Raw genomic sequence first — 22,454 nt, 5'->3', positions numbered from 1 at the left:
TCCAGGGCCCAGGCAGCCTCTGCCAGCGGAGGGGGGTGGTCAGTGCTGGGGGCTGGGTTGGTCCCTGGCTGGGATCCACCCAACTCATGACACAGAGGGGCCCGCTGCTTTCTGCCCAACAGCCTGGCGTGCAGCGAGCTTGCTGGGTCTCGGCATGCTTGGCCATATCTGCGCCCCCACTGGCCAACCCCCAACCTTGGCCGAGAAGCCAGGGATAGGATGGGCCATGGAGACACAACCCCCCCCCACCCACCCACCGGTGGGTGCCTGGGCAGCGTACCTTGCCTCTGCCCACTTGGACTACAGGGCATGCTCAGGAGGTGACAGCCGGGGCGAGGCCCCAGGGTGGGGGGGCTGAGGTGGGGGTGTGCTGGGCCTTAGACAGCGGCTGTCAGGGGCGGGAGGGACAGGGCCGGTGCTGAGGGCGTGAGGCTGTTGTGAGGGGGATCGTGGGTGCCTGGGCTCTCTCGGCAGCTAGTGGCAGGATGCCCCCTGCACCAGTGCAGTATGGGGAGATCCCGCTGAGCCGCTCCTGCCTGGGGTCGCACAAGTGCCCCGGGGACCCCTGGGCTGCCCTCTTGGGTGCTGGATGTCTTGTCCTTGGGTGGCTGGCACGGGTCGTTCGCCCGCGGCCAGGAGCGAGGCCCCGACGTGGCCGGCTCCTGGGTTTGCGATTCAGCCATGGGCTTTGACAATCTCTCTGTGTGGGAGGGCAGGGCCAGCCAGGCTGGGTGGTTCAGGGCGTGGCCATGCCCAGATCTCGCCCGCCTGACACTGGCCTCCGGGGGATCAGGGCAGCAGCTGCCCTCCTGTTCCTGAGGAGTTTCCTGCAGGAAACCCAGCTGCTGCCAGAGAGTGACAGGGCCGGAGGAGCCCTTCCCCCGCTGGCCGCCCGCCCACCCGCCCGGGGTGTGTGCAGAGAGAGAGACACTGAGTGGGCCATGCGCACGCACAGACATACAGACACACACACACTGCATGGGCCACGCACACGCACAGACATACAGACACACACACACTGCATGGGCCGTGCACACGCACAGACATACAGACACACACACACACTGAATGGGCCACGCACACGCACAGACATACAGACACACAAACACACTGCATGGGCCACGCACACGCACAGACATACAGACACACACACACACGCTGCATGGGCCGTGCACACGCACAGACACACACACACACACACACACACACACACACACACACACTGCACGGGCAACGCACACGCACAGACATACAGACACACAAACACACTGCATGGGCCACGCACACGCACAGACATACACACACACACACACTGCATGGGCCGTGCACACGCACAGACATACAGACACACACACACACTGCATGGGCCGTGCACACTCACAGACATACAGACACACACACACGGGGACACACGCTGCATGGGCCCTTCGCACACACACAAACACAGACTGCATGGACCATGGACACGGACATACCGATACACGGACATGGACACACTGCCCACACACCCATAGACATACAGACACACACATGCACGCACTATGGGACATACGCACACACTGCATGAGCCAGGCGCACACACACACACAGGCCCAGAGCCCTTCCCCCACAGACCACCAGGCTGGGTGGTTGCGCACACACACACACACACACACACACACACATGCACACAGACAGGCAGAGTGTTTCCCCTGCGGATCGTCTAGACACACCCACAGACGCACACAATCTGGCAGAGAGAGAGGCACACATGGGAGCCAGCAGACAGACAGACTCACAAGCCAGGCAAGACATGAGTTCACCCCCAACACCCACCCCCTCTCCCACCCACTGACACGCTGGTTTCCACACCTCCCTTCACACCTTAGCTTGCACTCTCCCTGCCCTGTTCACACCCACACAGGATTCAGCACAGCCGGGGGCCAGCCCCTGGCGGGGGAGGAGGAAAGGGGTGGAGGAAGGTTGGCCCAGTTCTCAGGAGACCCTGGTTCAGTTCTCTGCTCTGCCACAGGCGCCCTATGTGACCCTGGGCGAGTCACTTAGCCGCTCCGTGCCTCAGTTTCCCCATCTGCCCTGTGGGGATAACAGCCCTGCCTCCTGGGGGCTCGTGAGGATCAGCGCTCAGGCACACCCACAACACACCCGCTCGCTGCAAGCGGGCACACGTCGACTGAGGCCCAGCCACTGAGCAGCAGCGTCTGGCTGCTCCCTCGGGCCTCCCTGGCTGCTGCATCCGCCTGGCAGCCCTAGGCCTGGCCTGCCCGGAAACGTCCGCCGGGTAGAACCAGGTTGGGGTGGGGTGGGGAGAGCTCTCCCAGCCCGAGCCGGAGAGGGGATGCGGCTAGACTGGGATAAGGGTGACAGACTGGCGTAGGCCGGGGCTGCGCTGCTCACTTCTGCAGGCACAACTCTGCCCGTCACGGGTGAGAAGAAGCCGCGAATGCCCCTACTGCAGTTACATTATTAATATTATTGATTCGCTCTGTTTATAGCATATTCCCCTACGGGAGCAGCTGCGGTGGGGTGAGGGAGAGCTGCGTCCGCACTGGGAGAGGCCTGGTGAGGGTCGTGTAGCGCCGGACGGGAACAGCTGCCCCGTTACACCGGGAGAGCTGCGTCCGCACTGGTGGGGTGTGAATGCCAGGGTGGCTGTACGGATACTGCGCTCCTAGGGTAGCCCCGGCCCCTTTATGCCGGCCGCAGGGGTGGGTAGGGGGGTTAATGCCATGCGGCTTTCTCCTGCGAGGCTGGGCCCGTGCCTGCTGGGAGTGTGCAGTGCTTGGCACAACGGGGCCCAGGCCCTGCTCCGAGGAGCTCCCCACCTGGGCCCCAGCCGGCAGGGCCACTGCATCTGTGTCGGCCGGGTGAGGAGCAGGGCGCTGGCGTGTGGGCGTCCCACGGAAGGAAGGGCGGCTTGGCACCCAGGGGACTGTCCCTCTGACGCATACCCCTGCTGAGGGGGATGCCCCGTAGGAGCGGCCAAGAGGACACAAGACCCACCGGCCTCGTTCTGCCCGTGGGCCTTAGGCTGGGCCGGCTGCCAAGCCGCGCTGGCTTTGAACTGCCGCCTCGCGGTGACGGGCTCCATGACCAATCCCCCAATAGACCCCCCCTGGGCCCCCGTTCTCCTCCCCACCTCGTCAACGGCTCCGTAAAAATAAAAAGCAGAAGTGGCGAGTTGTTTGCTCTGAGCGAGGAGAGGTGGCAGCCCCCTCCCAGGGGACGGGGGGGGGGAATAGCCGGGGCCCTGCGGTGGGGGGGAAGGGGTAGTACAGTCAGGATTGGGCCCAGCCGCGAGATTCCCGGCTTCTGGCGAGCTCTGCCGGCTGGCGTGGGGTGCGGCGGCACTCGCCTGACGGTGTCCCCAGAGATACCCCCGCGTGACGGCAGCACTGGGGGGCTGCTGTGCCCTGAGGGGACCTTGCCCCGGCTGAGAGCCCACGGCCGTTTGCTGCGCTCTCAGGGGCTCAGTTTCGGATGGCGGGGGCGGGGGGGTCTGGGAGCAGCTGCCGGAAGGCAGGGGAAGCTGCCTGGCCTGCTAGGGGCTCAGCCCTGGGGTGCCCCCCCTCCCACGGGCACTAGAAACAGTGGGGGGGGGCATCACGTCAGACCCCTCCCAAGCTGGCGTGACATGGGCAGAATTTGACCGAGTGGCCTTGGGACCTAGCGGGATCTCAGCGCCACTCAGCTATGGCCCCCTCCCGGCTCAGAGCGCCCCTTTGTGCTGGTCCCCACAGGCACAGGTGGGGCAGGGCAGGGGTGACTTGAGGAGGGGGCATTGGGCAGCCCCCCCCCCCCCCCACAGCCAGGCCCCACGCCAGGGGAGGGTCGGGCCCCTGCTTGGCAGCCTCCTGCCGCCTTTGGGCTCAGTGGCACGGCACCCCGGGCTGCCACGGGGCCCACGACAGGCCCGAGGCCGCAACTGGGTCTAGGGTTTGCTTTGGCCTCCCAGTCCCTTGTAGGGAGGCTGCCAGACTTGGTCCCATCTTCTAAGGGAGGAGGAGGATTCTGTCCTTCTGCTGCCGCTTTCCATCCCTGTTGTACAGCTGGGGAAACTGAGGCACGGACCAGGGAAGGGACTCGAGCAAGGCTGCACAGCATATCAGTGGCAGAGCTGGGGATAGAACCCAGGAGTCCTGGCTCCCGCCTCCCCCCCCCGCTCTAACCACTAGACTCCACTCCCCTCCCAGGGCTGGGGATAGAACCCAGGAGTCCTGGCTCCCCCCCCCCCGCTCTAACCACTAGACTCCCCTCCCCTCCCAGGGCTGGGGATAGAACCCAGGAGTCCTGGTTCTCGGCCTTCTTCACTAATCATCACGCTATATTCCTTCCCCCAAATCAGGAGTCGAACCCAGACACTCCGACTCCCTGATCTAACCGCTAGACCCCTCTCATTCCTGGGAACCCAGGAGTCCTGCCTGTAGTTCCCTCCTAGATTAAATTAGATGCACCCGTTTCTCTGTGGCTGTCGGGGGGAAAATAGGGGTTTGTATTCGAGAAATAGCTTGTGATTTTCTTACTGACATACCGGAGTCAGTGGTGGGGAGGGACCTCCCGGACCGTAAGTACAACCCCTCCTGCACGAGCGAGGGGAGGGCATCAGTGGTAACCGGCACCAGTCACTATGGTGTGGATTTATGGGTAGGCGCATCCTATGGCCCCCATCCCCATGGTGTCAGGGCGCTGCACAAACATCTACCCCCCACCCCTGGGAGCCAGGGGAAGATGATCATCCCCATGTCACAGATGGGGGAAACTGAGGCACACCACGATGATGTGACCTGCCCCAGCTTCTGCGGGGTGTCCGTGGCAGAGCCAGGAATAGAACCTAGATCTCCTGGGTCCCAGCCCAGGGCTTCAGCCACAGAGCCTGTGATGTGCTGCAGATACCCAAAGGGCAGAGTTAAGGCTGTACATTATTGTATATGGTTTGTATGACGGTAGCACCTAGGAGCCTCAGCCATGGACAAGGACCACATAGCGCTAGGCGCTGTACGTTTTTATTGCTATTAGGTGTATTACGGTAGGGTTACGCTGTAGGCTTATTCTTGGGCATGCGCTAGTATCTGCTATCTCCATAGTGCCGCTCCTCCAGAAGGATCCCAAAGCGCTTTACAGCTACGTACCTTATACACAGCGAGCAGCTCACCCAGCGCTGGGATGCAGCCGCCTCTGGGGTGGGGCGCAGGGGCTGGTTATACAGGGACCCCTCGCCCAGCGCTGAGATGCAGCCGCCTCTGGGGTGGGGCGCAGGGGCTGGTTATACAGGGACCCCTCGCCCAGCGCTGAGATGCAGCCGCCTCTGGGGTGGGGTGCAGGGGCTGGTTAACGGCCGCACAGCACGACAGTTCAGGACCCTCTGCTGGCCAGGCAGATCCCCGTTGAGATGGGCGTTTTCCCCTTGATCGGTCTCTCCCTTTGTGTTGCTGCAGGCGAAGAACAAAGGCAGCGGCGAGCTGGCTGCCATAAAGATTGTGAAGATGGAGTCAGGTGAGGGAAGGCGGGTTCCACTGCGTGAGAGGGGAGAGGGTCTCCAGCCGACCGCTTCCCCGGGCCGGGTGTAACCAGAGATCTGTCTGACCCCCTGGAGCCTCGTCTGTGTGTCTGTCTGACCCCCTGGAGCCTCGTCTGTCTGACCCCCTGGAGCCTCGTCTGTCTGTCTGACCCCCTGGAGCCTCGTCTGTCTGTCCCCTAGATCCCAGCCTGTCTGGGTGTCTCTCTCTGTGGTCTCCTGAGCGCGACACCCTTTCAGATCCGTTCTCTGGCCCTGAGAGTTCAGGCTGCTCCTGGTGGCGTGGGGCGGTTGTTCTGCCTCCCGTGGGGCCGGGGGCTGGCACAGGGCGGCCTGGCAGGCCTGAGGCCCTGCACCCCGAATCCCCCATGGCAGGGAGGGGGGCGAACGCCCCCTTGGCAAGGCCGGGGTCAGGGAGCTGTTGGGGCCACCACTCACGGATGCCCCACACCGAGCCCTGCCCCCCGGTACTGCCCCGATGAGGAGCTCCTGGCAGGCAGCAGCTGCAGCTGGCGGGAAGGGGGCTGCTGGCAGGCGAGTTACCGTAACAGCAGCCGGCAACATCCTTCCCGGCTTCCTCCCCCCGCCCCCCTCCCCCCGCGGCTGTCACACTTGGCTCCCCAGCGCGGGGCACGAGGGGGGACTGGCGCGTCGGCCCGTGCTCCCCTCTGCCCCGGGGGGCAACCTGTGCATCTGGGGCGAGCGGCCCCTGCCGCGGGACCTTGGGGGGCACGGGAGCTTTAACGCCCCAAGGGCTGCGGATCATGGCGGGGGGCGGGGCAATCAGGGCATCTCCAGTAGCCCAGGCCGGCTAGGCATTGGGGTCAGCACTGACTGCCAGGGAAGAGCGCCCCCCGCCGAGCCCCCCTGCCCCACTCCTCCCAGCCCGGCGCCCCCCGCCGAGCCACCCATGCCCTACCCCCCCAGCCCGGTGCCCCACGCCGAGCCCCCCCGCCACACTCCCCCCAGCCCGGTGCCCCCCGCCGAGCCCCCCATACCCTGCCCCCCCAGCCCGGCGCCCCCCGCCGAGCCCCCCATGCCCTGCCCCCCCAGCCCGGCGCCCCCCCACCAAGCCCCCCAGCCCGGCGCCCCCCGCCGAGCCCCCCCACCCTGCTCCCCCCAGCTCAGCGCCCCCTGCCAAGCCCCCCCTGCCTCACTACCCCCAGCCCAGCGCCCCCCGCCGAGCCCCCCCCGGCCTGCTCCCCGCAGCTCAGCGCCCCCTGCCGAGCCCCCCCACCTCGCTACCCCCAGCTCAGCGCTCCCCACTGAGCTCCCCCCGCCACACTCACCCCAGCCCGGCGCCTCCCGCCGAGCCCCCCCGCCCCGCTCCTCCCAGCCTGGCGCCCCCCCTGAGCCCCCACCCCACTCCCTGCAGCCCAGCGCCCCCTGCTGAGCCCCCCGCCCTGCTCCCTTCAGCACAGCGCCCCCTAGTGCCACACTCCAGGTGCTAACAGCTGCTGTCACTCCCCAGATGACGACTGCGCCGCGATCCAGCAGGAGATCCTCATTGTGAAGACCTGCAAGCACCATAATATCGTGGCCTATTACGGGAGCTACATACGGTGAGAGATCCTGCCCCATCTCTCCTCTCCCCACTGCCCCCCGCTGCCCCATCCCCCCCGGCTTCCCCTCCCCCATCTCTCCCCACTGCCCCCCACTGCCCCATCCTCCCCGGCTTCCCCTCCCCCCTGCCCACCCCCGCTTCCCCATCTCTCTCCACTGCCCCCCCCCTCTGCCTCATACTCCCTGGCTTCCCCTCCCCCATCTTTCCCCACTGCCCCCCCCCCCACTTCCCCATCTCTCCCTACTACCTCCCCCAGCTGCCCCATCCCCCCTGGCTTTCCCTCTCCCATCTCTCCCCACTGCCCCAGCTCTCCCCACTACCCCCCACAGCTTCCCCTCCCCCATCTCTCCCTGGCTCCCTCCTCCCCGCCCTCACTCCCTCTCTCTCCCCATCTGGAGCCCCCCCCCCCCCTGCGGCTTCCCCTCCTTTTCTGCCCTTCCTGCCTCTGGAGTGGCCAGGTGGGTCCTGGGGCAGGTGCATAGTCCCCACCCCCAGGCCCTGTGGTGGGTCGCGGGAGCCCCTTGGCCCAGGACACGAAGGCCCTGCCCCATTAACCCTCCGTCTCTGTGGCCCGGTAGGTTGAACAAGCTGTGGATCTGCATGGAGTTCTGTGGGGCCGGATCTCTGCAGGACATTTACCACGGTAAGGTGGCACCGGGCGGGCACCGCGCCACACCCTCACGGGACCAGCAAACCACTCCCCGTGCACCCCCAGCGCAGCGCTGGTGGGAGAACTGGGCCCCGAAGCCTCATCCCCTGCCCAGCCAGGCTCCCGCCAGCCAGGCCGCAGGAAGCCCCGTGCCCGTCAATAGCCCCGTCTGTGCCCTGCCAGCATCCTGCCGGCTAGAACAGTACAATTACTCCTGTTGCACAGAAAGGGAAACTGAGGCACAGAAATGGGACAGGTCTTACCCAGCTCCCACAGTGAGTCATGGCAGACTTAGGAATAGAACCCAGGAGTCCTGACTCCCAGCCCGCCCTGGTCGAACTGTCACGGAGTCCCTGGGCGACGCTCTGGAACTGCTCCCCACAAAGCCAGTCAGGACTCTGGGGAGTCTCCTCTCCCATGGAGCAGTCTGTCTTCAGGGCAAGAAGCTCACACGGCTTCACCTCCTGGGTCTGACCTTGGAGCATTCAGCATATGCCCCTCCATGCGCTTCCCACAGCGAGTCCGCCCAGGCGGGGTCCTGGGGAAGCCAGAGGGTGCTGCACCCCCACTTCGCAGTCAGACGTGACTCTCAGCCAGTCAGCCAGTAACACAGAGGTTTATTAGATGACAGGAACAGGATCTAAAACAGAGCTTGTAGGTCCAGCGAACGGGACCCCTCAGCCGGGTCCGTTCTGGGGCCCAGCGAGCCAGACACCCCCGTCTGCCCTCACTTCCCGTCCCCAGCCAGCTCCAAACTGAAACCCCCTCCAGCCCCTCCTCTCTGGCCTTTGTCTCTTTCCCAGGCCAGGAGGTCACCTGATCTCTTTGTTCACCTTTAGCTATTTCCTTGCTGCGGGGGAAGGGCCCCAGCCATTTGTTGCCAGGATACAGGGTGACGGCCATTTATGCAAACAGGAGACTTAAAAAATGCATAGGGGAAACTGAGGCACCCACCTAGTATTCAGAGGAAACATTAAGAACAGTCCCACTTCGTCACACTAACCCATTAGACCCCACTCCCCTCCCAGAGCCAGTGATAGGCCAGCAGTCCTGCCTCCCTAACGCCCAGCCCTGTGCTCTAACCCCTGAACCCTGCCTGTGCTCTCAGGTGAACGGCTGCTCTCAAAGCCTGCGGCTTGTGCTCTGGGCCGCGTGGAAAAGGAAGTGAGCCCCGCGCTGTGGCGGCAGCCTCCTGTGCGGGGGTCACCAGCTGCTCCAAAATGCAGAACCAAAAGCAGCTGAGATTGCTGCTGTGCCTGGCGGGAGAGGCAATGCCATGGTTTGTGCAGCGCCTGGCGCGCCGGGGCCCTGATCTCGGCTGGGGTCTGGGCAGCGCCCGGCGTGACGGGGCCCCGATCTCAGCCGGGGTCTGGGCAGCGCCCGGCCCGACGGGGCCCCGATCTCGGCCGGGGTCTGGGCAGCGCCGGGCGCGACGGGCCCCCGATCTCGGCCGGGGTCTGTGCAGCGCCTGGCGCACCGGGGCCCCGATCTCGGCTGGGGTCTGTGCAGCGCCTGGCGCGACGGGGCCCCGATCTCGGCTGGGGTCTGGGCAGCGCCCGGCGCGACGGGGCCCCAATCTCGGCCGGGGTCTGTGCAGCGCCTGGCGCGCCGGGGCCCCGATCTCGGTTGGGGTCTGGGCAGCGCCCGGCGCGACGGGGCCCCGATCTCGGCCGGGGTCTGGGCAGCGCCCGGCGCGACGGGGCCCCAATCTCGGCCGGGGTCAGGGCAGCGCCCGGCGCGACGGGGCCCCGATCTCGGCCGGGGTCTGGGCAGCGCCCGGCGCGACGGGGCCCCGATCTCGGCCGGGGTCTGGGCAGCGCCGGGCGCGACGGGGCCCCGATCTCGGTTGGGGTCTGGGCAGCGCCGGGCGCGACGGGGCCCCGATCTCGGTTGGGGTCTGGTGGGCAGCGTTCAGTGTGATGATGGGCTTTAGTGGGGCGCTACCATACTACACCTAATAATAAACCACATCCATTTTCCATTACAGTCACTGGCCCCCTGTCAGAGCAGCAAATCGCCTATGTCTGCAGAGAAACGTTGCAGGTGAGTACGGGAAGCCCCCTCACGCTGGCCTCAAACCTGGGGCAGCTCAGCTCTCCGGGGGGCATCTCAGAGGCCTTCCCACGGGGTGGCCACCGCTGGGATTCGACCATTAACCCTGTGTTTAACCATCTAACAACAGTGACTGAATGGAGGCTGGGCAGGGGCCACTCAGGCCGGGCTAAACACCCTGGAGCTAAACACCCCATTCTCATTTGTGCTTTTAGGGTCTGTCTTATCTTCACACCCAAGGCAAGATCCACAGAGACATCAAGGTAAGGAGGGCAGAGGGGGCTGGGGCTGTCTCACTGTCTCTGGGATGGAGACAGGAGAAAGCAGAGGCCGGAGGAGGACTGGCTGGGTCCGCTGGCCGGAAGGATGGATTGGGGGGAGGTCGATAGACGATGCAGTGCTGGGGTAGCCGTGTCGGTCCCAGGATATGAGAGAGGCAATGCTGGGCAGTCAGTGCCTTGTATTGGACCAGCGGCTGTTGGCGAGAGAGCCATGGCTGGGTGAAGTGGCAGAGATGCAGGGGCCCGCTTGGCGATACCAAGAGATGGGCATCAACAAGTCGCAACCGAAGGAGCCGAGCGTGGGCCAGGGCGGCTCCGGGCAGCCCTTTCCTTACGGATCTAGAGCATGGTTCGTCCCGCCGCCCGGCCTGGGAGTGCCAGACCTCCCACGGGTGAAAATCCACCGGGAGCGTGGGGGGAACCAGGTTGCGGGGACATGCTCGGCTTCGCCTATGCCCAGCGTTTCAAGCTGGGGGCTGGGGCACCCAAACCAAATAAATAGGAAACTGGAGTCCTTCTGGGTTATTCATGGGTGGACCCCCCCCCAGCAGGGAGGGCTGAGCCCGGAGTGAAAGTGACTATAAACAGAAAGTGAAATTGACCAGGCAGCTGGCAGACTCCCAGGCTGGAGAGAGGCGCAAAAAAGAGCATCAACTAGAGACAGGACCTGGGATCGCTCAAATTCTGTCCCTTCAATGCCCCCGGGAGCTTGGATTAAAACCAATATACTGATAATGTAGGTCGTAGCGTGTTACCACATGTCTCCGGGGCTGGGGCGTGTTGCTGTAGCGTGTTACCACATGTCTCCAGGGCTGGGGCGTGTTGCTGTAGCGTGTTACCACATGTCTCCGGGGTTGGGGCGTGTTGCTGTAGCGTGTTAACACATGTCACTGGGGCTGGGGCATGTGGCCATAGCGTGTTAGCATGTCAACAGGGCTGAGGTGTGTGGTGATAGTGTGTTACTGCACGTCACTGGGGCTGGAGCGTGTGGCTGTAGCATGTTAGCATATAAACAGGGCTGAGGCATGTGGCGATAGTGTGTTACTGCATGTCACTGGGGCTGGAGCGTGTGGCGATAGCATGTTACTGCACGTAACTGGGGCTGGAGTGTGTGGCTGTAACGTCTTCGCATGTAAACAGGGCTGAGGCGTGTGGCGATAGCGTGTTACTGCATGTCACTGGGGCTGGAGCATGTGGCGATAGCGTGTTACTGCACGTCACTGGGGCTGGGGTGTGTGGCTATAGCATGTTACTGCACATCACTGGGGCTGAGGTGTGTGGCAATAGCGTGTTACTGCACATCACTAGGGCTGGGGCTTGTGGCCGTAGCATGTTAGCATGTAAACAGGGCTAAGGCGTGTGGCGATAGCGTGTTACTGCACATCACTGGGGCTGGGGCGTGTGGCCGTAGCGTGTTCTCAGCACTGAGCTGGGTCCGGCTGTGATTTGCCTCCCGGGGGCATTCAGCGACGCGAGGGTGTCCGGCCCCCCTGGAAATCGCAGCCTGGCCTAGTCTGACCCAGTCAGCGCCGAACCGCCTCCTCCAAGGGGATTAAACCATTTCTGCAGCCCCTGGGGACCTTCCCCATGCGCGGCCCCAGCCCCTGCCCCACGGCCCCAGCCCCCTTCAGCCTCCTCTGTTCCTTCCCCCACAGGGAGCCAACATCCTCATCAACGACAACGGAGAAGTGAAACTCGGTGAGTGTCGGTCCTGGCTTGGCCCTACCGGCTCTTCCCCGGGGTCGGAGGCCTCTGGGGCGTGGCTGTGGGGCAGGTGGGAGATCTATGGGGCATGGTTAGGGGCAGTTGGGGGGATGCAGGTGGGTTGCGCTGGGGTATGGGGCTGAGGGTCCCGGGGGTGTCTGGGGGTGCACTGGAACGGGCTGATGGGAGCGGGGTGGGGGGCAGGGGCTGGGTTTGGGGGGGGCAGTGTCCGATACCCACCCGAGGCCAATCGAAGCTTTTCCTTTCCTCCCCGCAGCGGATTTTGGGATCTCGGCCCAGATCAGCGCCACCTTCGCCCGCAGGATGTCCTTCATCGGCACCCCCTACTGGTACCGGCACGGCTCAGCCCTGGCCTGTGGCGGGGGGGGGGAGGGGCTCACGGTGCCGCCCAGGGGCCGATCTCCGGCCGCGTGTGTCTGCCACGCCGCAGCGACGGGCATGGATTGTCGGGGGGGGGCAGGCACGGTGTGTGTCCCAGGTGTGTGTGGGTGTGTGTGGCACGGTGTGTGTCCCAGGTGTGTGTGTGTGTGTCCCAGGTGTGTGTGTGTGTGTGGCACGGTGTGTGTCCCAGATGTGTGTGTGTGTGTGTGTGTATCACAGGGTGTGTCTCCCAGCTGTGTGTGTGTGGGGGGGGGCATGGTGTGTGTCCCAGGTGTGTGTGTGGGGGGGGGCACAGTATGTGTGTCCCAGGTGTGTGTGTGTGTGGGGGGGCACAGCGTTTGTGTCCCAGGTGCGTGTGCAGGGCCACAGGGTGTGTGTCCCAGGTGTGTGTGTGTGTGTGGGGCACAGTGTGTATGTATGTCCCAGGTGTGTGTGTGTGTGTGGGGGGGGGGGCACAGTGTGTGTGTGTGTGTGTCCCAGCTGTGTGTGTGTGGGGGGGAGGGTTGTATGCTCTGTATGTCACAGGTGTGTGCTCTGTGTGTGTGTGTGTGTGTCCCAGGTGTATGCTCTGTGTGTGTGTGTGTGTGTGCGCGCGCACGCAGGGCCTGTCTGGCGTTTTCCGTGTGCACGCTGGGCCGGCGCGAGATCAGCCGGCAGGGCCGGTTTCGGGGGCGGCTCTGGTCTAAGGTGGGGGGGAGACGATAGAAATGTCCCCCGGCCCCCAGTGCCTCCAGCAGGCTGCCCATCCCAGCCCCCCCCCAGCCAGCCTGCCCACCTCCCCCCTTTCCCCGCGCTCTCTCCCGTGCCAGGATGGCGCCCGAGGTGGCGGCGGTGGAGCTGAAAGGTGGCTACAACGAGCTGTGCGACATCTGGTCCGTGGGCATCACGGCGGTGGAGCTGGCCGAGCTGCAGCCCCCCATGTTCGACGTCCACCCCCTGCGGTGAGTGCCAGGGGGCGGGGCCTACCACGGGGGAGCCCCGCCCCTTCCCAGGTCCGAACCCACCCCCCTGGACCAGCTCCCAGGGCGTCACACAGGGTCTGCGATGGCTGTGGGGTGCAGGGTGGGACTGGCAGGTCGGGGGGGCAGAGCGGGGCGGCTGGCACGGGGGAGGATCAGGGCCCCGGCTGGGCAGAGCTGAGGGACCCAGGAGTCCGGGCGGCCAGGAGTTGGGCTTGCAGAGGGTGAAGCCAGGAGGCTGCTGGAGGGAGCGAGCCGGCCCCCACCCCGCAGAGCCAGGCGGCCGCGCGGTTTCCCCCTCACTCTGCACAGCGGCTGGGGGGGGGGGGTGTGTGTGTCTAAGAAGCCCAGATAAGATCAGAGCGCGACAGTCAGTCGGTGCCCCCACGTGGCGCGGTGCCCACAGGCCGCCCTTTCATGCGGCATCTGGATCCTGCCCCCACCCAGGGCTCTCCCTGTCCGCAGGGCCCTGGCTGGTGGGTGCGGGGGCCGAATCCAAGCCAGAAACCGGCCTGGGGTGGAGCTTCTGGGGCGTGGGTGGGGGGAAGGGCGCACTGCGTCCATCTGTCCATCCCTGATCCAGCTCCTGTTCCTGATCCACCTGGGGCCCCAGCGCACTGGGACGGGCCCATCTACCCGGCCTCCCGGGTCCAACGCTGGCTGCCTCTCCCGCCCCTCGCAGCCTGCAGCACCCCCCTCGCCCTTCCTGACCCGGCCAAGAGCTGGGGCTCTGGAGCCCGCGAATGGCTGGCCCCCGCCCTGCAGCAGGGAGTCCCGCCGGTTAATGAACCTCCCCCCCGCGCCTGGGTCCGGCGCCCCCTTGTGTCCCCACAGGGTGCTGTTCCTGATGTCCAAGAGCGGCTACCAGCCGCCGAAGCTAAAAGACAAGGCAAAGTGGTGAGTGGCTCTGATCACAGGACTGACCCGAGCTCCGTTGCCTGCTGCCCTTTGTGACCCCCGGGGGCCAGATGCGGCTGAGGCTGGGCCAGCGTGGGGGGAGCCCCCGGGGAGGGGCAGTCCCCTGCCAAGGGTGGGAGCTGCCGGGCCAATCCCGGTTCCAGGGTCCTGGGATCAGGTTCTGCTGAGGCTTGGTGGGTTGTGGGGGAGGCTGGGAGCCAGGACTCCTGGGTTCTATCCTAGCTCTGGGAGGGGAGTGGGGTCTAGTGGTTAAAGTGAGGGTGGTGAGGGAGCCAGGACTCCTGGGTTCTCTCCCTGGCTCTGCCACGGCTGTGCTGTGTGACCTGGGTCAGGTTGGGACCCCTCTCTGTGCCTCAGTTTCCCCTCGGTAAAGGTGAGGGCTGGCCCCGTCCCTGGGCCTGGCCTCCCTGCCCAAGGCCCTACAGCTTCCTGGTTGTGTCCCCCCAGGACTCCGGCCTTCCACAACTTCGTGAAGGTGACGCTGACCAAGAACCCCAAGAAGCGGCCGAGTGCTGCCAAGATGTTGAGCGTGAGTAGGGAGCGGGCGGGGGCAGGGGGCTGCCCATCTCGGTGTGTGCCGGCAGCCGGTCCCCCCGGGGGGCGGGGGTGGGGGAAGCCGGCTGCCCCCCAACCTCCCCCTGTCCCTCCCTCCCCAGCACCAGTTTGTGGCCCAGCCCGGCCTGAGCCGGAGCCTGACGCTGGAGCTGCTGGAGAAGCTGCGGAACCCGGACAAGCTGCCGCGCTGCTGCGAGCCGGAGGAGGAAGAGGCCGAGGTGAGACGGGCCGGGGGCTGGGGGGGGGGGGCATGCTCACAGACTGAGGGGGGGGGGCCGTGTTGGTGGGACCCCCCCCATTTAACCCCACCCTGTCTTCCCAGCTGCCACCCCCGGTGCCCCAGCGGATCCACTCCACGCACCGGCACGCGCCAGCCGAGCGCAGCAACTCCGACATCAACCGTACGTTCCCCCGGAGCTCGCCGGGACCCCCCCTCCCCGCTGGGACCCCCACTCTCCGCTGGGAACCCCGCCGTGACTCCCCGCCCCCGCTGGGACCCCCGTCCCCCGCTGGGAACCCCGCCGTGACCCCCCCCGGGATCCCCGTCCCCCGCTGGGAACCCCGCCGTGACCCCCCCCACTGGGAACCCCGTCCCCCGCTGGGAACCCCGCCGTGACGCCCCCCCCCGGGACCCCCCCACTCCCCGCCAGGACCCCTGCCGTGCCCCCCCCCATTCTGGGACCCCCACACGCCTCACTGGGACCCCTGCCATGACCCTCCCCCTGCCGTGACCCCCCCCGCTGGGAACCCCACCATGCCCCTCCCCCTGCCAGGACCTCCCTGATGAGACCTCTGCCATGCACCCCCCTTCCTGGACCCCACTGTGCCCCCCACATGTTCCCCCTACTGGACTCCGCCTTCCACTGGGAACCCCGCCGTGTCCTTCCCCCTGTGGGACTCCCCCTGCTGGGACCCCTGCCCTTCCCCTCCTCTGTACACTTTTCCCCCACTGTGCCCCCCCTCCTGGGACCCCCCCCTGCCATGCACCCCCCCGCCCAGACCCCACTGTGCCCCCCGTGTGTTCCCCCTGCTGGGACCCCTGCCCCGCCCCTCCGGTGGAACCCCCACATCCCCCCGCCTTGTGCCAGGACCCCACCATGCCCTCCCCAGCGGTGTGGGGTCCCTCCAGTCCTGCTGGCAGGCGCACGGGGGTGGGGGGGGTGGGGAGCTGGATGCCGGGAGCTGCCCCTGCTTCCCTGGAGGCCCGTGACTCAGTGTCATGAGCTGGCACCGCGCGTCCGGTCTCAGCTGCCTCTCATTCCAGTGCAGCCCATCAAGATCAGGACCCGCTGGAAGGAGCCGACGCCTCCGTGCCACGTGGTAGGTGCTGCCCGTGTCCCCCGCCCTCCACGCGCCAGCCCCTCCAGCGGGCACTCCGGGGGCAGCTCCACTCCCCGGCACCGGCAGTGTGGCTGTTCTCTTCTGCCAGGGCGTCCGTCGCGGGGTCCCCCCGCCAGCCCCGCTTTCTCCCCACGCCCTGACTCGCCAGCCCCTGGGGCGTGGCGTGGCTGGGAACATGGCGCCGGGGGCGCGCTGGGGTCTGAGCTGAATGGCCCGGCGTGGGCGGGGGGGTTACACCTGCCAGGGGGCCGGGCTGGCAAGCGGAGCCGGCGTGAATCCCGGCCCTCACCCTGCTTCTCCCGTCTCCCCACGCCCAGGAAATCTGCCTAGACCTCAGCTACGGCCCCAGCGGCAGCGCCCCCGGCTCCATGGGCAGTGCCAGGTAACAGCCCCGGGCCCCATGGGGGGGGGGGATGGGCAGCCCTGGGGCCTCGCTGGGGGCTGGGTGTTGGACCAAGGGAACCTTGCTGCAGGGCGGGGGGTAAGAAGGGACGGCTCAGGGGCCCCCGTAGAGGGGAGGAGGGGGACAGGCCGGCTCAGGGGCCCCACTGGAGGGAAGGGGGGAGATGGGTTGGGCCAGGGGCCCCGCTGGGGGAGGGGGAGACGGGCCGGCCAGGTGCCCCACTAGGGGGAGGGGGAGAAGGGCCAGCGAGGTGCCACGCTAGGGGGAGGGGGAGACGGGCCGGCCAGGTGCCCCACTAGGGGGAGGGGGAGACGGGCCGGCCAGGTGCCCCACTAGGGGGAGGGGGAGACGGGCCGGCCAGGTGCCCCGCTAGGGGGAGGGGGGAGACGGGCTGGTCCAGGGGCCCCACTGGAGGAGGGGGGAGACGGGCTGGCCCATGGGCCCCGCTTGGGGGTGGGGGGAGGAGACGGGCCGGCCTGGCCCAGGATCCCGTTCCAGGCTGCTGCTCCAGCTGGCCCTGGGGCCTGTCCCGGCGCCAGCCGTTGGCCAGACCCAGACTCAGGCTCCGGCTCCTTCGCAGGGTCAACGTGTCGGACTCAGACAACGACTACGACGACGTGGACATGTAGGTGCCTCCCCCACCCCCGGGGCTCGTCCAGCTGCAGGGACCCCTCCCCCCCCCAAGGGGGCTCAGCTTGGTCGCGGCACGGGGAGGACAGAACTGTGACGGGTTCAGTCACAGAGACCCCCTTGGGACTGTCACCTGACGTGCTGGAATTACCTCTGAGCCCGTTTCCCCTGCCGGCTTGGGACTCCAGAACCCTGCCTGCTTGAGCCAGACACGCCAGCCTGCTGCAACACAGACCCAGGGTCTGACCCATGCCCCCAAAGCTGCAGACTTTAACTGAAAACCACTCAGCAGGTCACCTATCTCCAGCACCCAGACACCCAGCTCCCAATGGGATCCAAACCCCAAATAAATCCATTTTACTCTGTATAAAGCTGATGCAGGGTAAACTCATAAATTGTCCGCCCTCTATAACACTGATAGCGAGATATACACAGCTGTTTGCTCCCCCAGGTGTTAATCACTTACTCTGGGTTAATTAATAAACAAAAGTGATTTCACTACGTATAAAAAGTAGGATTGAAGTGGTTCCAAGTAACAACAGACAGAACAAAGTAAGTCACCAAGCGAAATAAAACAAAACACGCAAGTCTGAGCCTAATACATTAAGAAACTGAATATAGGTAAATCTCACCCTCAGAGATGGTCCAATAAGCTTCTTTCACAGACTAGACTCCACCCTAGCCTGGGCCCAATCCTGTCCCCTGGTACCGTCCTTGTTAGTTCCAGCTCAGGTGGTAATAGGGGTTTTCTCATTACTGGCCCCCCTTTGTTCTGCTCCACCCCCTTTTATAGTTTTGTCTGTCTGGGTCCCCACCCCTCCTTCTAAATGGAAAAGCACCAGGTTTAAGATGGATTCGTGTGTAGCCTTGGCAACCATGGGGCTGGGCGTCTGCCCCCCCACAGCCGGTGGCTCAGCCCTGTCCCCCCATTGTCCCTGACGCCCTGCGGCCCTGCCCTGCCCCCCGTCTCCCCTGCAGCTGGTGGCTTTGCCCCCTCCCCACAGGATCCCACGTGGGGTCAGGTCAGTGGCTCATGTTCTCTCTCTTTCCCCCTCGGTCCCGTCGTGCAGCCCCAGCAGCTGTGACCCGGCCAGGTACGTGCCCCCACACCCGGCATCAGGCTCTGGGGGTGGGGCTGGGGGCTCCGTCGCCTGTCCCGGCTCACAGGGTGGCAGGTGGCCTGGGCCGAGTGCCCCCGGGCTGGTACTGCCCGATGCCCCACAAGCCGCTGCCAGAGACGTGAGCTGGGCCAGGCCATGGGGGGCTGGGGCATGTGGGTAGTGGGGGACCCGGGGATCATGCTCAGTTCTCAGGGATTGGGGGGCTCCTAGGAGGGTGCAGAGGACCCCGGCAGCCGGGGCCTGGCCCCCCAGCACAGTGGGCTCCTGGCCAGGGCGTGGGGCCCAGAGTCCCCGGGGGGCTGGGGATCTGAGGGCTCCCTGTGCCAGGCATGGGGGGCAGCCTCGGGTCGATCGTCTGGGCTGCGGCATGGGGGTGTTCACAGGGGGACCTGTGCTGACCGCTGTGCTCTGCCCCCAGGCCCACGCTGCCAGCCGACGCTGACGTGCCGCCCCCACTGCCCCCCAAGGTGAGTGCCCACTGGGGGGCGCTGAGGGGGGAGGCTGCATAGGATATGCCAGGGCTGAAGCAATGGGAAACTTGTCCAGTCCCACCCGTTAGACTCACCCCCCAGCCAGCCTGTAGTTCCTGTGTCAAACCCACCCCCCAGCCAGTCCGGTGCCCCCTCCCCGTCAGACCCATGGGCCCAGCCAGCCCCTAGCCCCCCCGCAGCCAGTTCATAGCCCCCCCCCATCAGATCCACCCCCCAGCCAGCCCGTAGCTTCTTTATTAGCTTCCTGGTTACTCGGCAGTGCAAACAACGCAGTTCCCTCAAAGTGACCCAGCCTCAGGCCTCCATCCAGGTACCCACGTCAGATGTGATGATTTATGGGAAAATCTTATTCATCATATAAAAGAAAAGGTTCTGCCAGTCCCAAGGGACCGGACACATCCCCTCCCAGGTTACCCAAATCCACGCTACAGCCAATTCTTCTTAACTAAACTAAACTTCATTAAAAAACAACACACGGAGAGTATTGGTTAAAAGATCAATATCCTACGGACGAGTTCAATCCCGACCCGCCCAGCCAGCCTGCTATCCCCCCACGGGGGCTCCCCCCAGGCCCACGCCCGCCCCCCCATTCTCCTGCGGTCTCCGTCTGACGCCCCCTCCCCCGTCTGCAGCCCAAGTTCCGGAGCCGGTCCGACGAGACGCCCGCCGAGGAGATGCGGCCCCAGCCCGGGGGGCAGCTCCTGCAGCGCCCCGGCACCCCGGTCTCCCTGGTGCGGTGCTCCAGCGGGCCCGTGAGGAGCCGGACCCCACACCCCACCCAGCACGCCGACCCCCGCCGCTCCCACCTCTCGGCCAGCTCAGGTGAGTCGGGGGGGGGGAAGGGGGGGCTGAACAGGGCTTCTGCTCGGGGGCTGCGGGTTGGGAGTGAGGGGCACCGGCAGAACTGGGGGGGAGCCTAGGGCTGGGCTAGCAGGGGGCTGTGGGTCGGGAGTGAGGGGCACTGGCAGAGCTGAGGGAGGGCTGGGCTAGCAGGGGGCTGTGGGTCGGGAGTGAGGGGCACCGGCAGAGCTGGGGGAGTAGGGACGGGGTAGCAGGGGGCTGCGGGTTGGGAGTGAGGAGCAATGTGGGGGAGGGGGCTGCAGATTGGGAGTGAGGGGCTCCCAGGCCAGGGTGGGGGTCTGAGCCCCCCAGTGGGGCGCAGGAGTCACTGAGGCTGAGTGCAGCCCTCGTGGCACCTCTCCGTGGGGCGGGTGTTTGGGTCTGGGGGCTCGGGGAGCCAGGCCAGAGCGACATAGGCACCCTTTGATCCTCGCCCCATCCCCAGATCCCACCCTGTGGCCCGGACCCCGGAGCGAGGAGCCCCCCGTCCTGCCCCCCAAGACAGAGAAGAAACAGAGACAGGTGAGACCCCCCAGCACAGCCCTCGGCTATAGACAGCGCCCGGGTGTGGGACCGGCCCTGCTGTCCCATGGGCTGTGGGCGCTCGGGTGTGGGACCGGCCCTGCTGTCCCGTGGGCTGTGGGCGCCCGGGTGTGGGACCGGCCCTGCTGTCCCGTGGGCTGTGGGCGCCCGGGTGTGGGACCGGCCCTGCTGTCCCGTGGGCTGTGGGCGCCCGGGTGTGGGACCGGCCCTGCTGTCCCGTGGGCTGTGGGCGCCCGGGTGTGGGACCGGCCCTGCTGTCCCGTGGGCTGTGGGCGCCCGGGTGTGGGACCGGCCCTGCTGTCCCGTGGGCTGTGGGCGCTCGGGTGTGGGACCGGCCCTGCTGTCCCGTGGGCTGTGGGCGCCCGGGTGTGGGACTGGCCCTGCTGCCCCATGTCCACGTCTTGGGCTCTCTGTACCCCCTGGCTCCAGCTTGGCTCCGTCTCCTGACCATGCACCGGCCCCAGCAGCCTGGGAGTGAGAGGTGGCGGGGGGGGGGGGGGAGGTTGTTGGGGGGCGGTTGTGGGGGATGGGGGCCAGGGCCTGGAGCCACTCAGCCCCCGTCGCTGCTCGTCCCCCCAGGACGGATCCCTCTTCAAGAAGGTCTTTAACGGCTGCCCCCTGCGCATCGCGGCCACGGCCACCTGGACGCACCCCAGCACCCAAGGTAGGGGGCATGGGGGGTATGGGGGCACCAGGGAGGATGGAGGTGCTGGAGGAGAGGCGGGGGATGAGGACCCCGGGGTGGCATGGGGGGATGGGGGTGCCGGGGAGGAGGCGGGGGATGGGGGTACCGGGGGGGGATGGGGTTGCCGGGGAGGAGGCGGGGGATGGGGGTTCCGGGGGGGAGGCGGGGGCTCTGGGGGGGCAGGCAGTGGGAGGGACCAAGGTGGGGGGTGGGCAGGGTGCAGGAGGCCCCAAGATAGGGGGAGAGCATGGGGGGCCCAGCACCCATGGCAGGGGGGCCCCTCTGCATGGTCCCCCCCCACCCCGTGACTGGACAGGCCTGGACTTGTGACCGGACTCCAGCGCCCTGCCCCTCACCGAGGTCCGGGCAGTGCAAGGTTCAAATCTCCCCCCCCCCCTCCCGCTGCCCCAACTCCCTCCCCCTCCCTTCCAGACCCACACCTGATCCTGGGGGCCGAGGAGGGGATCTTCACCCTGAACCGCAGCGAGCCGGAGGCCACGCTGGAGCTGGTGAGAGCCGGGGGGGGGGAGGGGGTCCGGTACCCACTCACCTGGGAAGGGGCGGGTAGAGGGGGCAGTACAACCTAGGGGAGGGGAGGGGAGGAGGGGCAGAGGCTGTTTGGCCCATGGGGCATGGAGGGGGAGGGGCAGGGGGCAGTACGGTCTATGGGGCGGAGAAGGGGTAGGGGCAGGGGGCAGTATGGCCCATGGGGTGGGGAGGGGCAGGGGGCAGTATGGCCCGTGGGGTGAGGAGGGGGAGGGGGCAGTATTGGCCCATGGGGCAGGAAGGGGGAGGGGCAAGGGGCAGTATGGCCCGTGGAGTGGGGTGGGGGAGGGGGAAGGGGCAGTACTGGCCCATGGGGCAGGAAGGGGGAGGGGCAGGGGGCAGTACAGTCTATGGGGCAGGGTGGGGCAAGGGGCAGTATTGGCCCATGGGGTAGGAAGGGGGGAGGGGCAGAGGGCTGTGCGGCCCATGGGGCGAGGGGGGGGGGCAGGCACTCACTGGCGCCCCCTGGCGGTGGCCGGCCAGACCCGCTGACCCCGTCTCCTCTCTGGCAGCTCTACCACAGCCGGACCTCGTGGGTCTACTCCATCGGCAACGTGCTCATGTCCATCTCGGGTGAGCCAGGGCGGCCGAGCCCGGCCAGTGGGGCCGTCCGCACTGTGCTGGGGCGGCTCGGACACGGCGGGGGGGGAGACGGCAAGAGAGGGGACCCGGGGCTGGGCTAGCAGGGGCTCCGGTCGGGAGTGAGGGGCACCGGCAGAGTGGGGTGGGGGGAGCTCAGGGCTGGGGTACTGGGGGGCTGCGGGTCGGGAGTGAGGGGCACCGGCAGAGCTGGGGGGGCAGGGGGCTGCGGGTCGGGAGTGAGGGGCACCAGCAGAGTGGGGTGGGGGGGGGAGCTCAGGGCTGGGCTAGCAGGCGGCTGCGGGTCGGGAGTAAGGGGCACCGGCAGAGCTGGGGGGACAGGGGGCTGCGGGTCGGGAGTGAGGGGCACCGGCAGAGCTGGGGGGGCAGGGGGCTGCGGGTCGGGAGTGAGGGGCACCGGCAGAGTGGGGCGGGGGAGAGCTCAGGGCTGGGGTACTGGGGGGCTGCGGGTCGGGAGTGAGGGGCACCGGCAGAGCTGGGGGGGGCAGGGGGCTGCGGGTCGGGAGTGAGGGGCACCGGCAGAGTGGGGTGGGGGGGAGCTCAGGGCTGGGCTAGCAGGGGCTGCGGGTTGGGAGTGAGGGGCACTGGCAGAGTGGGGTGGGGGGGAGCTCAGGGCTGGGCTAGCAGGGGCTGCGGGTCGGGAGTGAGGGGCACCGGC

General features: G+C 66.8%; 1 protein-coding gene across 1 annotated transcript in view; it reads left to right on the top strand.

Annotated features, from left to right (window-relative positions):
* Positions 1–22,454, top strand: part of MAP4K1 (mitogen-activated protein kinase kinase kinase kinase 1) — a 31,559-nt gene that overhangs the window by 3,356 nt on the left and 5,749 nt on the right. Inside the window, 22 exon segments of the mRNA XM_065421087.1 lie at positions 5,433–5,490; positions 6,984–7,074; positions 7,655–7,719; positions 9,713–9,768; positions 9,993–10,040; positions 11,714–11,756; positions 12,040–12,112; positions 12,974–13,105; positions 13,958–14,020; positions 14,489–14,570; positions 14,698–14,814; positions 14,919–14,997; positions 15,861–15,916; positions 16,255–16,319; positions 16,921–16,965; positions 18,041–18,064; positions 18,510–18,558; positions 19,215–19,404; positions 19,868–19,944; positions 20,545–20,629; positions 21,083–21,159; positions 21,709–21,769. Of these exon segments, the coding sequence (XP_065277159.1) occupies positions 5,433–5,490; positions 6,984–7,074; positions 7,655–7,719; positions 9,713–9,768; positions 9,993–10,040; positions 11,714–11,756; positions 12,040–12,112; positions 12,974–13,105; positions 13,958–14,020; positions 14,489–14,570; positions 14,698–14,814; positions 14,919–14,997; positions 15,861–15,916; positions 16,255–16,319; positions 16,921–16,965; positions 18,041–18,064; positions 18,510–18,558; positions 19,215–19,404; positions 19,868–19,944; positions 20,545–20,629; positions 21,083–21,159; positions 21,709–21,769 (1,636 nt within the window).

The sequence above is a fragment of the Emys orbicularis genome, chromosome 21 (genome assembly GCF_028017835.1).
Source record: "Emys orbicularis isolate rEmyOrb1 chromosome 21, rEmyOrb1.hap1, whole genome shotgun sequence".
NCBI lineage: Eukaryota > Metazoa > Chordata > Testudines > Emydidae > Emys > Emys orbicularis.
This window is presented reverse-complemented; position numbering and strand designations above follow the sequence as displayed.